This window comes from Lottia gigantea (genome assembly GCF_000327385.1).
Source record: "Lottia gigantea unplaced genomic scaffold LOTGIsca_15, whole genome shotgun sequence".
NCBI classification, from domain to species: domain Eukaryota; kingdom Metazoa; phylum Mollusca; class Gastropoda; family Lottiidae; genus Lottia; species Lottia gigantea.
In genome coordinates, this window is record NW_008707797.1 from 3,692,034 (window position 1) to 3,707,906 (window position 15,873).

Consider the following 15,873-nt stretch of genomic DNA (forward strand, 5'->3'; position numbering starts at 1 on the left):
ATGCTATGCTATCTATTGGGCAACTTGTACAAGTTCAACCCTGCAAACCCCTTTCTCAATCCCGGATGTCTTAAATGTCTACGTCATGCGTTTTTTTTTTTTTCAGTTGTAAATGCAGCCTATACAAGAAGTGACGAGATAGAATTACATCCGTTGAACGGATACTATAATAATTTATTCAACCCGGACTGGGGAATATCAGGTAATTCACATAAGTTAAGACTTAATTTAATACTAGCTTCTTCATACGTTAGAGCTCAATTTCAGCTACCTTTTGCACTTGTTAAATGCAAATTTGACCTGTAATATGGTATAAATATTCTATAAGATGAAAAAGACTATCGTTAGCAGGGTACAATTCACTTAGGAAACAAGACTGAAGTAATCCTTAGGGTTAGATTCTATTGGCGATAACCACTCGATTGGTTTATACTTATCTTACCTGCTTATAGCAAGATAGGTAGTATCTCTGTTATCGTCATGAGCAATAATAAAGACGCTTTTCTGCCTTCAGAGGTAAATGTTAAATGCTACCAACATTTAACAAAGGCAAAATAATATCTGCTTTCGTAGCAGCTTACAATTATCTTGCTGCAAACAGCTAACAACATTGAAAGATAGAGAACAAAACCATTAAACTTTTCGGGCCGCAAGATGTCATTATCGCAATGAGGAACAGAAAAGTAGCACGTAAAACTTGATTCCATTTTTTAGGAAATCAACTACGAAGGTTGTCTCCCCCTGATTATAGTGATGGTGCTTACGAACCATCAGGTGTTTCAAGACCGAATCCTATGGTTATCAGCGATACAATACATAATGGACCAAGTGGAAAGGCTTCAACAACAGGACGAAATGCCTTATTTGTGTTCTTCGGTAAGTTCGCATGTTGTCTTCCGTTTGTTCCATTCTCCCCCCAAAATTACTATTGACTATTATAATCAAAGATCGACAAAGTCATTTGCGTTTTGTCTATTTTGCATGAAAATTCTCGTAGGTAACTGTGGAACCATGGAACGTAAATACTTCCATCGCAGTTTTGTTTGTTTAAAATCTCGAATATTTTTGAGGATATGAATTTGTAGCATGGCAACTCCGCGAACCCCATACATAATAATAATGAGGTTTGGATCGAAAACCGTATAATGATCGTTTAGGAAGTTATCACAAGTATTGGATTTCACTTCCGGGTTAGCAATCGTTCGATCTCTTTGATCTATGTATAGCCTGCAGTATCGGTTTCCTTGTTGTACCATGACAAAGGTATATATTAAAATAAATAGTGAATCAGTCATAATAATCGATATTATTGCTTATACAAACATGAATATGTATAACTTTTTATTATATTGTATTATAATTATATACATTGAAAGTTTCATTGATATATTTTTATTTTTTCAACCCGGCGGTTTCATAAAATATTCTTTGACTATAACACAACAAGAATAAACAAGCATTTTTTTTTTTTGTTATTATTATTGACGAGTGAAAAGAAAAGGGAATTTTTATTTTTTCACAAATCTTAAGGTTTCATTTCGTTTGTTTGGATAGTTAGACCAAACTACTTGAGACAAATTTAAGGGTGACTTCAGTCTAAACAAATAGCTCTAAATAGTTCTTATGGTTTCTCACAATATCAAGTTGTTACGAATTTCGTCATATACCTTGACTGCAATAGCCACTATTTTTGTATGATGGACTGCAGCTATTTGATTGGATTGTACGTTCCTGGATATAGCCAATCAGAGATCTGGACGGAAATACTGTAAACCTTGTGGCTTGTTGTTTATAGATATTCTATCGAGAGCTTTGATGGACTGTTTACGATAGGGTACGATCTAATCAAGAAATCGCTGCATTTACAAGCTTGTGTGATACAGAAATAATTACTACTGCAGTCAAGGTATAAGACGAAGTTTGTAATAGTTGTAACTAGTTCTGATGTTTTGTCGGTAGATGGCAGAGTTCTCAAACTGTGTTTTATATAATCATTGGATGACGTCAATTATAATGTAGCCAATAAAACGCTTTGTTAAAGGGATTTTAAAGAAGAAGTAATTTAGTGAATATTTTGATCTTATCTCAAATTTTTGATGTGTGCACAAAACTTATCAGCGGTAGATTACAAAACGAATCATTATTACATGATAAAGTGTAATTGCGTGGTGGTGAGTTATGGTGCATAACGACATAGGTTATATCTATCTGCAAAACGATATAGGTTATACGCAACTGCTAATCGCTATGATGTGAGGGCACTTTAACATAATGTTCACCATTATTATCAATAACTTTAATAGAAAAACCTGTTACTGTTACAGATGGTACCTCGTTCAAATTGCATTCCCCGGTTATAGACATTCATTACCAATTCACAAGAATATCACATAAGATCACATATTTCAGGTCAGCTGGTTGCCGATGAAATGATCAGTACCGGTAACCCTGGGTGTCCACCAGAATACACTAATATTCCTATACCAGAGGGTCATAAATACAGAGCCCTAGCAACGGAAATGACGTATCAGAGAAGTGGTTATAATGCTAAAACTGGCAATTCACCGAATCGTCCTCGCCAACAGGTATAGAAAAAGGAATTTAAAAGTGATCAATTAAAAAAATGCCTCGGCTTTTCTTCAATTTCTTGTTAAGTCGCCGATAAAGCATATTGAAAAATTTTTTTACCTTATTATTCTTGGCCATACATCCTGGGATTAATCTTTCGCGGATTTTTGGTAGACTTAACTGAAATAAGGCGGTCAAATGATAAATTGTTGGATAATTCGAAGTATATTCTTATTTTTATTGATTTGATTTTTTAGCAAAATGGAGTAACATCGTTTCTCGATGCAGGGTTTCTCTATGGAACAACCAAGTTTTTCACTGACCAGATCCGAGAATTTCGAAATGGTCGTCTGAAGGCCAGTGACCAAACATCCACACGCTTTCCCGCCAAAAATGATATACGACTACCATTGGTTAACGCAGCAGTGCCACGTGATCACACGTTGAAACCAGCAACCAGATTTTTCAGTACGTGAGTTGAAAACATTAATTTTAGCTTTAAAACTACTGGTTGCATCCGCAAACCTTTGAAACCATTATTCGCATTCTCATTGGCCACTATTGGATTTTAACAATTATTTTAAAGTGCTTGAGAACACCAGCTTCAAAATGGTACTGATTTGAAATGACTTAGTGTTGATAAATATGTTAAATTTTGCATATTTCTTTTAAATTTCGTTCCAAACTTGTCACAGTTTGGTTGAAAATGTTACCAATGGCATTGTTATCAAAGCAAGGTTATTCTAAGACAATGAATACAATTGTATTCTGGTACAAGGTATTCAGGTGGTATCTGTTAATGTAGCCCGGCTAATCTTTACATCTAGGAATTGGTAATGCCAGGGGTCACATGAATCCTTATCTTCTGTCTCTACAAATTGTATGGTATCGATGGCATAATCAGGTCGCAGAACAGCTCCACGCTGCTAACACCGGTTGGAAAGATGAACGGATTTTTACCGAAGCTAGAAAAAGAGTAACAGCCCATTTCCAGGTACTTGGCTAATTGTTAATAACTTAAAATAACATTGTTTTCATTTGTAAGTCAACAGTCAACTTAGCTTTACGGTATGAAAACACTGGTTTTAAAGGAAACATACTTTGACGAATGAGCAAGAAACGGTTTTTTGCTGAACTCATGGACATAAAATGAACTGTTTAATGTTTAAAAGTACTCAACCAAGCACAATATAAGTATCCAAGCCAATTTTGTAATATTGTCAAAATTATTGGGTTATCTCCTTCACATTGACAATTGTTTTAACTCATTTACTTGATAATGTCAGATATATTAAAAGGTTAATTTTTCATCAGCCTCATTGCCAGTGGTCATGCATTCATATTCATGACACATGGTTCTGAAAATAGTGGGTGGATCTGATAAAGCTTGGCCTCACTCAATTGTTGGCAGATATAAATTTTCACAATAATTTTTTTTCTCATGGGGAGATTGAACCACTTTAATTTTTAAAACAGACGCAGTATAGCAAAGAGCCGCTAATTCACTTTTTGTGTCTTCCTTTTCCTCTCTTTTAACAACTCGTTGTGTAGTCGCATATTGCACGCACTTTCCAAGTAAAACCACTAAGTAAAAAATTGTTTTGGCCAGTAGCCCATTATAAAAGTAATATCGTTTCAAATGTCAATTGTTTAAAAGGAAAAGCATATAAAAAAATCACGTAAAAATGTATCAAAATAAGTTGATGGGAGTATACAAAGAGGTTATTAGTATTATGATATCAGAATCGATGTTTAATTTCAGAAAATAGTGATTAATGATTGGTTAAAGTTTCTATTATCAACCAATGATTCTTCACCACTTCCTCCATATAAAGGTAATTTGACTTTTAGAATCCTAAATGGACACTGGAAATTTCGTACTTTTTATGTGTGTTCAAATTTAATTAAGATAATTATGAATTGTGATTTCAGATGATCTGCAAAATAAGTAGATAGTGATCTCGAATAACGTTAGATACTTGGGTGCGTGTTTGACAACAACAATAGTGCAAAGTTAAAACACGATATTATTCATATTGTATGCAAGAATGAATAATTTATATTTCTGAATATTTCATGATATTGTTGACGTTCTATTTCACAGGATATCAGAACTCCGTTCATCCGGGAGCAACTCAAGAATTCCAAGTGGCGATGGAAGCTATAAGCCACACAATGACTCCCGGTGGCGTCTTTACCTTGAGGTATGTTGTGAATTAATTCAATCGATTTAATCTGACCACAGCTTCGCCAGAATTGCCAATTACACAAGATATATGCCATACTCGGCATACAAGCATCATTTGTTATGTGAACTCTTGGAAACAGATGCCAAGTTGACAAAATCAGGCTCAAAGTAACATCAGTGTTCAAGAAGAGTGAACATGATATCACTCGCCAGTATTCAGCAGCTGCTATCACTTCATCTGTCAAATATCAACTATTTGAACGAATCTTTTGTGGCAACATGAACCTTCCGATCCGGTTTCCTCAAGCATTCCAGAAACAGGCCGCAACTGTAAGTGAGGCTGGTTGGCATGTGTTACATGAACAATGTACATAGCATGAAAAAAATCGTTTTTTTTTAATTTTTCAGTGATACTTGCCAAATCAGCCCAACTACAGTATTAAATAGACAAAATGAAGGAGTAAAAGTGGAAGCCGTGAGATTATGTAACACCTATTGGGATCCACAGGTAAATCGCCTTCCTAATATAGCGTTATACAAATAATTATTATTCATAGTCTGTCATTGAGCAAAATAATATGATAATATAGAATTTAACGAAAACGGAAATCAAACACGTAAATAATCTGGACGTACAGTTAAGTTCTTTAAATCTCATCTGGATTTCTTAGGGATATATGACCAAATCCATTTTAAAGCTAACCTGACAATTCAAGTGACGATATTATAATGATAAACCTATTTCTGAATTGAGAAAAGAACTGAATATAAGCCAAAAAGAAACAAAAGTTGGAAAAAAACTCATATAAAGTTACTGAGATGGATTTACGGAAACTATGTAATAACTTATTGTTGCTAAGAATACTTTTGGATAACATCTTAGTCGAAATATTGTTACAATTTAGGACGTGGTTGAAAATAATTTCGAGTCTATCATCAGAGGAATGGTTTATACAAGAGCAGAAAAGGAAGATTTAGATGTTGTAGCAGATATTAGAGGTATATAACATTCTTGTTAATCTAGCAAAACCATCACAAGAATAAACGAAAGAACCAATTTTTCTACAATGAACCCGTCTATCATCTGCTCCTTCCAAAAAACCTCTCTTGCAGTAAACTAAACCTACGGGTTACAACTAGGTCAACCTCAAAAGCTTTTGTCAGTGTACTACCCGTACACATTTCATCTAGGTGGACTGGGATAATGAGGAGACCCGGGATCCTGTCAATCAGCTAGTCCATGTCCAAAGCTCAGAACGAGGAAATGTAACATGTTCTAGATCACAAGCTGATCAACATTACAACAACCTAGATATGATAAATTTTTTTATTAAATTTATAAGATACATGGTAAGACAACACTTCTGAATTATAACACTGGAACATCCTTTGATTCAGCCAAACACATTCAGGGAATTGTTGACAACATTTTCTCCTGAACCCATATTTTGTTTTTACAGAATATTATCCGGGGCCACTGGAATTCTCAAGAAGAGACCAAGTAGCAGTGACAATTCAGCAAGGCCGAGATCATGGTCTTCCATCCTATAATACTGTTAGAACATCGCTAAGATTATCTCCCTTGGAGTCGTGGTTTGATTTTAGTTCCGGTAACTCTACGGTATGTAAAATAAATACTTCACTGGTTTAATGTAATATTTTGTGTGTTTTAACGTGTTTTTCCCATCGTACTCGTGAAAGACGGGGTTTTATTATTTTATCTGGCTTAGCATATTCCCAACTAAAATGCTTACCTGAAATAACGCAAATGATAATAAACCATATCTTAAAACATTTCCAATCAGCCTTACGTTATACATAAACACATGGGTTAGGGTTCGACAATTTATGAGATTTAACACCAATTCATTCTAGTTTATATGCAAGGTGTGAGGTGAATATTGATTCTGTAGCATGACGCGAGAATGCCTTGTTAAAGTACAACTGAATCAAAACTGATAATCTATATGATAAAATAGGTGTCTTGGTAATTTTACTATTTGTATTTTAGATGATAAATGCCTTGGTGGATTTATTTGGTACCACAGATGACCTTGACCTTTATACTGGCGGGTTACTGGAAATACAAGATAACAACCCCGGGCAACTATTTCGAGCTATTATAGTTGATCAGTTTACAAGGATTAGAGATGGTGATAGGTTCTGGTACGAAAATCCAAACAATGGGTAAGGTTCATAGCGATCTGAATATATTGACATCAACCAGTAACCGATTCCGACTGCTCAGATGATAACTCGTTTGAAATATGTTTTTTCAGTAGTAAATGCTTGGTCCTTATATTTGTCACACCCCACTAAACATTGAGCAAAGTGTGTTTTTACGCTACTCCTTTCTGTACCTATATTTGACCCAAGAATAATGATTATTGCTATGTAGCATAGGAAATTTCAGGCTCAGATTTTCAACATTTCAAGCACTTGGAGCTCATCCTATCTAACTATCACAGACAATAAAAGGAATACAATCGACTATATAACATACCTTAAATCGCCCGATACATCTCAAAGTCAGTGATGATTATATGTTTTATATTCTTTAGATTGTTTACACCGACAGAAATAGCTGATATCAACAGAATAACATTTTCTGATATTTTACGAAATGTGACGTCATCACCTGGCCAGATACTTCCGGATGCGTTTAATTGTAATGGTAAGTTTTTATTGGACACCATTAATGATAATGAAATAGCCTCAATTTTTTTTAGAATTGTGCAGCAGTTGGTTCATTAAGGATTGGGGTTGGCATCTTATTACCGTCGTAAGAAGTATAAAAACATAGCACTTGCTTTTACTTTAGTTGGCGTAAATATCGAATTGGTTCAGCTAAAGCCATGGTAGCCTCAGTAGAAACATTTTTTTATATATCCGTTCTTAATCTGGATTTGGTACATTTGTATTCTGGTTGTATTGTTTCAGATGCTCCCGATTCGTGTCAGTGTAGAGACCCACCTAATATCGACAGTAACAATGATACTCGATATGATCAATGTTCCCAACTAGAACTGTATGATTATTTTAGTGGAAGTGAAGTGTCGTTTGCTCTTTCGTTTCTAGCTTTATTTCTGGTGATACCAGGTAACGACATTGAACTTTTCACCTTGCGCCATTACTCTTTTTCGATTTCCATCATCTTCAACTTCAACTTCCACAGACTGGCTTTTCGGTTATGCAAAATGACCAGCATCGCAAACATTAATTATGATTATCACACAGTAATCGTCCATTGTTCGTGTCCCGCTCTACAAAAAAGCAATTACGAAGAATATCTACAGTGAGGAATTTATGGTGAGATTATGTGGAAGGGGTCCGGATTTGTATTTGTCCTTGTACTGTCTTGTATAACGACAAAATGTTTTTTATTCAAGGATCCTTCATGGTTTTAATGTTGCTGATTCGAATGCGTAAAAAGAAATTTGAAGCAAAATCGAAGAAAATTACATTGAAACAGAAATCAGCAAATTGCTACATCGGTGAGTTCACGTTATTTTGCATGGCGTTCTACGTAATTTATTGGGCAAATAATGTTCTCAAAGAGTATAACACGAAACTGAGTAAAACAACATATTGACACATCTGATGTTTGAGGAGTCCACTAATGTCATGTTTCGGACGATTTTTTGTTGTTGGTTAATGGGGTGTTTTTGCTTGTACGGTCATGTATTACTTAGTGTCCCATATCCATTGTTCGGCTTTTTCTTCTGCTGTTTCATTGTTTTTTTCTTCTTTTCAAACTTACCTTAGGTCATAATATAATCCCTTTCAGCTGAAGAATGGCTGGGAATGAAATCAGAAAACAGAAAAGTGAAAGTAGAGTTTCAGCAAGACAGGAAGAAGATAAACGTCAAGAATTGTCGTGGTCAGAATGTTAGGTTCATCAACTTACGACAAGTGCCCAAGATACAAATCAAATTGTCCTACGATAAACAATTTAATCTGGTTTTAGTCAGGGTTCCTGGCGAAGTGGATTTGGTAAGAGTTTTTATCATCTACATCAATAACCAGACTTTCAGCAATTCAAGAACACCCAATTACAGAAAACGTCAAAGTAGCTCACTTTTAGTTGTCAGGTTTCAACCAGCGCCAAGTTGCTTTAGTCAAGACCTTTGCACAAGACGCTTTAGGATTGGTCGGCCTTTTAGATGTATATAACCTTGCCAGTCTTATTTTGCTTTCAATAGCATGCTTAAGGTTCTATTATTTGAGTCATAGGAGCTCACGTTCTGATGCTATTGTCAGGTTTCAACTGAGGCGAAACATGGACTACGCTGTTCCCCAGTAGAGTGTTTAGTTTTAATCATGATAATTTATGATAAATAATGTCATTGATTTTTCAGATTCTACGATTTGAAAGCTTAACAGAACGCCAAGAGTTTGTAGTTGATCTGGAGAAGTTTGGAGGGGAATTAAATATAGAGATCACGAGAACAGAGCAGGCCGAGAAAGTTATTTTAACCACATCCAATAACAGGGACGATCGCCAGAAAATACTCGATGCTTTCTTTAGAGTTGTCTGTTTACAGGTACAGTTCTTTATTGAGCTTGATTTTGAAAATGAAAAATCGAGGTTTCCACTTTTCCACAGTCCGCTTTTCTCGTTTCTTTAGGACATTTTCTGAACTATTTTTCTAATCGTTCCTATACCTTACTCTGATCCTCTTAATAGTTTCTTTGACCCCACTTTAAGCAACCAAGTAATTATCTTACATGTTTTGCTCTGGCTCGGTGCTCCTCTTCCTTGATCCCTTAGCAAATTTTCTTTCGGAAAAATATTTATAAACTGATAGATGTCCTAAATAAATTTGTTTCTGACAAGTTTAATAATCTGAAATTCGGAGATTTGATTATGAAAATAATTTCAGACCCTAAATGACGATCCAACAACAACAGATTTTGATACAGAACAAGCTAGTGAGGTTATCAATATAAAACTGACACGTACAGAGTTTGCTGAAGCTCTAGGTCTACAACCATCATCAATATTTGTTAGGAATGTTTTTCTCTTGGCTGATAAGGATAAGGATGGGTTCCTGTGTTTTAGAGAATTTCTGGACATGTTTGCCATATTTGCACGAGGTTAGTGAAGCTTATCTCTTTCATGGTAGTTCAAGCTCTATTATAAGGGATGGTTGATTCAAACTTTAGAGGACTTCATACAGCAACGCAGTATTTCCGTTTTGAATTTAATTGGTCGATGCTTTTATTCTTAACCAATTAGATCTATTGCAACAATTCTTTTACTGCAATCGATAAGAATGCTGAGATGGGTAATAGAAAGAAAAAGGTTGAAAAAACCCTGATTTAAAGTGACTCTGAATGAGATTTACCAAGATTTCAAATGTTTCCCGGTGATGAAAAGATTATGTTATTATCGCAGGTTCTGCTGAAGAGAAGGCCAGGTTGATGTTTAATGTATATGATATCAAACGCAAAGGAATATTGAATAGAAGAGACTTTGAGAAGATGATCAAGTAATCATTAAATATATTTTATTTGAAAGATTAATACATGAATAAAATGAAATAATGCTTTCTATCACTTATGTTCCTAATATGTCAAAAACAAGTACTAACGATCCCAACCGCAAAACATAATACTCTCATTACATTGGTAGAAGCTCTAACGAAGTCAAGAACAAAGCTGCTGAAAGCTTAAATCAGATGCAGAAAATTAGGGCGTAAAATTCCATCTAAATTCATTGAAAAATTAATATCAGCACAAATTGGGTAATTCTAATTGATTATCAAATTTATGTATCCCAATTCCTTTGTATTTCAAAATCTGTTTTAAATTCAGGTCTCTGTTAGATCTGTCTGAAGCCAAGTTAAACGATGACAAGGTGAAGGAACTAATAGAAGTCATGTATAGTCAAGCTGGTTTAAACAACAGAGACACTATGAACTTTGACGATTTTAAAAAAGTGTTTGCATCAGACGAATATAAAACTACATTTCAATCCGCAACATTGGCAGATCAAGGTGAGAAACGCTTGAACTGGTCCTTTCCAACTAGAGAGTTCGGTCTCTGTAGTCAGAGTGTGCAAGATACTGTCATTATGTTGTAATAACAATTCCTTCAGACGATTACCATAACAGCTTTGAAGTTATGCTCAGCAGATGTTGAAATTAAACGTCCAGAGAAGCCATGTTGGTTCTCATTCCCACTCGTCTTAGGCCACCGTAGTTCCGAAAATGGTTATGAATGATCTTTTTTGAGGGAATGATTGCTTTTGATGAAAATAAACTCTTTATTTAACATGGGTCAGAATTAGGTACATGACACCAAAGTGGCATGGTTCTGCCCAAAGGAACATAACATGTAACATTATATTTCAGTAACAAGTAAAGCGAAAGACAACCAAGGAATAAGGAATAGAAGACACACATTGATCCAAAGCTACAAGTATGTTCCAAATCTTCATCACTGTGTGATATTCTTTACGTTTTTCTTGTTTCATAACTGTGGTCTTCATTTTTTAGGACTTAGGCTATTTTATATTCAGCAATTACCCATGCACAATTTATGCTTTCTATGTTTGAGAAGTATTTTGTTCTTTAGTCAATAGGATTTACAAGGGTTTATTTAAAACTAAGTACAACATTTACAATGACGATCTGGATTCATATCCACCAAATGGCCTATTTAATATAATACACGTGCATTATAGAGGAAAACGGGAGAAAGGTGTTATTAATAGAAAGAATAGAAGAAGTAAAGTCACATTAGAGAGTGAAGCGACACCAGTGAAGGGACCTACAGGAATTCAAGAGAAGATCTATGCTATAACTAAATATATAGAGATCTATCGACTTCATATATTCTGGGTGTTATTATATACTCTCGTAACGTGTGGTATCTTTATTGAAAGGGCATATTGTAAGTAGTATAATGATATTCATCTGTTAGTTTGACCATCAATCACTCATATAATATATTAAAGGACACTGTATTTCATTTTGATGACTTTTTCTTGACAATGCAATATGTACTGGCGTCTGTTCTCTGATCTCATATTGATCGAACTGCATCAATAGATCACTAGATATTGTACCGCTACAATCCGCTAGCTTCTTGTACAAGACAATTCCGTATGATGGGACACCACATTGCAGCTTTCTAATTTCATTTTCAGACTATGCTGAGGGTCGTGAACACGCCGGATTGCGGAGACTATCTGGAGCCTGGACGACTGCAATGATTCGTGGGTCAGCCAGTGTGATTATGTTTACCTATGTTAGTCTGTTAGTCACGATGTGTCGAAACACCATCACACTACTCCGAGAGACAGTTCTTCATCGGTTTATACCTTTTGATTCAGCGGTAGCTTTCCATAAATACATTGCTGTTCTTGCAATGATAGGCACAAGTAAGTGTTTCCCTTTCAATTTTTATTATAGATTTGTATAATAATACTGTTTCATTATATTTAGGTGATCATTTTTCTTTCCCTTTATTGCAAATCCATTTTGCTAAAATCCATCAGTTGGTACTACTAAGGATCATAAAGATACTGTTTTCACCATTTAACGAATATTTGTCTTTTTGACCTTAAATCTTTTCGTATGCTTTGTGGTGTTCTTCTACACACGCATGCTGTATTGGGAAATTATTATTTTCAGTTGTACATATATTTGGTCACGCTGTGAATCTGTATTGTGTTGTTACCCAACCTCCACAAGATGTTAGTTGTCTCTTCAGAGAGTACTTTAGAGGGTATGTAGAACTTGATATCATGGCGTTAATGTCCTTACATGTAATCCAACCAGGTAACATCGCTTGGAATTGCTTTGAGATGAAGCAATGGAGAATATAAGTTCTAGATAATTACACAAGCGTATCAAAAGGGCAAACGAAAGCACATTGCATGTCTTTTGTTGGATGTAAGTTCTCTGTAGACTTCAAATAGATTTTGCCTTTCTTTATTACAGATCCCATGAAATAGCCACATTCCATTATTGGGCCTACCAAACCATAACAGGTAAGTTAGCATATTCCTCAAGCTTCAAGTGATGGATTTGAAAATTCATATAATGCTAAAGGTCCAATGGTGTTCTTTATTTTACCCCCTCTCTCAAAATACACTCCTAATTAAATAAGGAGGTGAGACCAGATATATTACGTTTAGTTGCCAAAGCTGTGCCATCATCTTTGTCAAGAATCAAACTCTATAACATGTAGTTACTGAATTGTGCATAAGGACTGATTTGTTCTTTTATTTCCAGGTTTGGCTGGAGTTGTTGTTACAATTGTGATATTCATAATGTATGTGTTTGCTACACAGTTCGCAAGACGGAATCATTTCACAGCTTTTTGGTTAACACATAGTTTATATTTAACAGTGTATCCATTGACTATATTACACGGGATAGGAGTACTGGTTCAGGCCCCCATATTTCCCTACTATCTCTTTGGTCCATTGGTATTATTTGTGTTTGATAAACTTGCCAGTTTGAGTCGAAATCGTGTTGAAATCCGAGTGAAGAAAGTGTCCATCTTACCCTCTGGTAAGTGACATCTCAACACTTTCTATTCATACTTGTTATGGGTATCAAGCCTGTCAAAAGAAAATTGTCTAAAGCAAAGGAGAAGAATGTACAATAACGGATACACCGTTAAACTGTGTTCAATAATGTCTGATTCATCCGCATGTAGATAACAGTACTGAAGAGCACCCCCCTCTGATACCGAAAGTAAGGTAACGCTACTTGTTTCTGAAATAGTACTCCCTTATCTTGTTTTGCAGATGTGACAGAATTGGTGTTCAGAAGACCTGCAAACTTTGACTATAGATCCGGCCAATGGGTACGGATTGCTTGTCTAAAATTGGGCAAGGGAGAATACCACCCATTTACTCTGACGTCCGCTCCTCATGAAGAAAATTTGAGTCTTCACATCAGAGCTGTTGGTCCATGGACAAAGAACCTGAGGAAGATATATGAGTTTTACAGCATTGGAAACAAACCTTTACCATTGGTATGTATAATATACTTTTTTAAAAAGAGATACGCTTGGAAAAAATACGTAGAAACAGATAATAACCAAAACCCCATTGCTACAAACTGTACGCGTTAACGATTCCAAGACCTAGAATAAATAAAGCAAGTAGGAACGATCCGAACCACCAAACGAAACCCCAAATAAAAAAAAAAAAACATGATGGCGAAACATTGGTAGCAACTAATGAACTTTTCACATAAGGAATTATAATAGACCAATACTGCTATGCTTTACAAGCCCCTTACTTTAACGCTAGAAAACAATGTCTTCTTTGGGCAGTCAGGCGCATATCAGAACAAAGGAAGCAACTCCATTCATTGGAGAGTAGTCAATCGCTGGAATATTGTTCATTTCATCTTCATTTTCACTAAGCCCAGTTTCTTCTTTCGCCATATTACAGTTATATGTTGATGGTCCATTTGGAGAAGGTCATCAGGATTGGTTCACCTTTGATGTTGCTGTACTAGTTGGTGGAGGAATCGGGGTGACTCCGTTCGCTTCAATATTAAAAGATATTGCCTTTAAGTCTAAAGCTGGAATAAAAATAAACTGTAAAAAGGTGAGGTTAATACATTCTTAAACATTCTTCTGTTTTTACTTACTCTGTGAAATAGACCCAAATTAAGGAAATTTGATGATGCGTATCAGGATACTGCTTTTGTCAGTGTTAACAACTTCTGAACTTAAAAACTGATAATTCTTCAATTCATAGCATATATGTGTTTAGATGCATTACATGGAAAAATTAGAGCAATATTAATATCCGAGCAATGCGAAAGAAAGAAACATTAGGGTTGAAATTCCCTACCCTGGCAAAAGATATGTTGCTCCTGCACTTCCCTTCTATATAGTGATAGTCTAATGACTGTGTTTCAGGTATATTTTGTGTGGATAACGAGGAGTCAGAAACATTTTGAATGGTTGATAGATATTATTAGAGATGTAGAAGAGCAGGATGTGCTAGAAATTGTCAATGTTCATATTTTTATCACTCAATTCACACAGAAATATGATCTGAGAACCACCATGTTGGTAAGTCAGTCTTGCCAAGTAACGGTAGGTCTTGTACGATGCATGTGATAGCTCTACCTATCACACATTCATAGAACTACATTCTAATCTATCTTACTTTCAGTGGCGGAGCCAGGTTTACGTCCGAGAGCGGTCGAGATATTGCCCGAATCTCTAACCTACTTATGAGATTTTTGCTTTCGGCGCTGCGAGGGGAGGATGGGGCGGGTCTATCCCCCCCCCCCCCCCCTCCCTTTAGCTCGCCACTGCTTACTTTCCTCAACTTCTTAACTTATAAACTATTTTGTATTTTTAGTATATTTGTGAACGAAATTTCCAAAAAGTGGAAAATAAAAGTTTATTCACTGGACTCAGAGCCGTTACACATTTTGGTCGACCAAAGATGGAAGACTTTTTACACAGTTTACATCATGAATATCCAGAGGTAGGGTTGGCTTAAATCTTTTATGTAATAAGGGTATATTCTGAGGACATTTTAGGATGCAAAAGTGATGCAATAAGCAATAAGCGTTTTGAGATGGGACGATTAGTTCTTATGTGGATTAAATAATAATGGGTACATTCTGAAGACATGTTTAGACAGCGGTGAGACGAAAAGGGATATCATCAGAAAATTTCTTCGGTAATATAGCATAAATTGGGTATTTTTTTCAAGGATGCAGGTTCCATATGGTGACTCGGATAATCATCTTGTCGCTAGAATCGATAATCTAGGCCCTGTGTGCGCGAGCTTCCACATTAAAAATCAGTCTTCAGTTGAGAATCGAAAATTCAGTATGCTAACTCCACTGTTCTTAACAGTGAACATAATATGTAAACTTGAAATAAGTGTCTAGTTGTTCGAATGCAAGCTTAAGCAGCTGGACACTGGTCTTGTTGAATTTAACTAAGTGTAAGTATCATTGTGCGGAACGTTCTTTTCAATTGTGATGTTTTTATTGCAGGTGGAGAGATTTGGAGTATTTAGTTGTGGTCCAGGTCCAATGACCAACTCAGTTCAAGCTGCATGTACTTTACTCAATTCTATTGAAGGACCAACTTATTGTCATCATTTTGAAAATTTTTAA

At 35.5% G+C, this 15,873-nt stretch overlaps 1 protein-coding gene across 1 annotated transcript; it reads left to right on the forward strand.

Moving 5' to 3' along the window:
* LOTGIDRAFT_112352 (hypothetical protein) lies at positions 1-15,873 on the forward strand (the record flags this gene model as incomplete). Its single annotated transcript, XM_009050585.1, has 29 exons — positions 1-202; positions 715-876; positions 2,410-2,585; positions 2,826-3,036; positions 3,396-3,562; positions 4,331-4,403; positions 4,673-4,772; positions 5,165-5,264; positions 5,662-5,755; positions 6,217-6,377; positions 6,768-6,943; positions 7,318-7,434; positions 7,722-7,855; positions 8,146-8,250; positions 8,544-8,749; positions 9,115-9,374; positions 9,690-9,853; positions 10,155-10,248; positions 10,574-10,755; positions 11,336-11,653; positions 11,910-12,143; positions 12,397-12,490; positions 12,706-12,755; positions 13,000-13,281; positions 13,521-13,750; positions 14,175-14,333; positions 14,651-14,806; positions 15,102-15,230; positions 15,751-15,873. 29 exons carry the CDS (start codon positions 1-3, stop codon positions 15,871-15,873), a joined length of 4,659 nt encoding a protein of 1,552 aa, XP_009048833.1.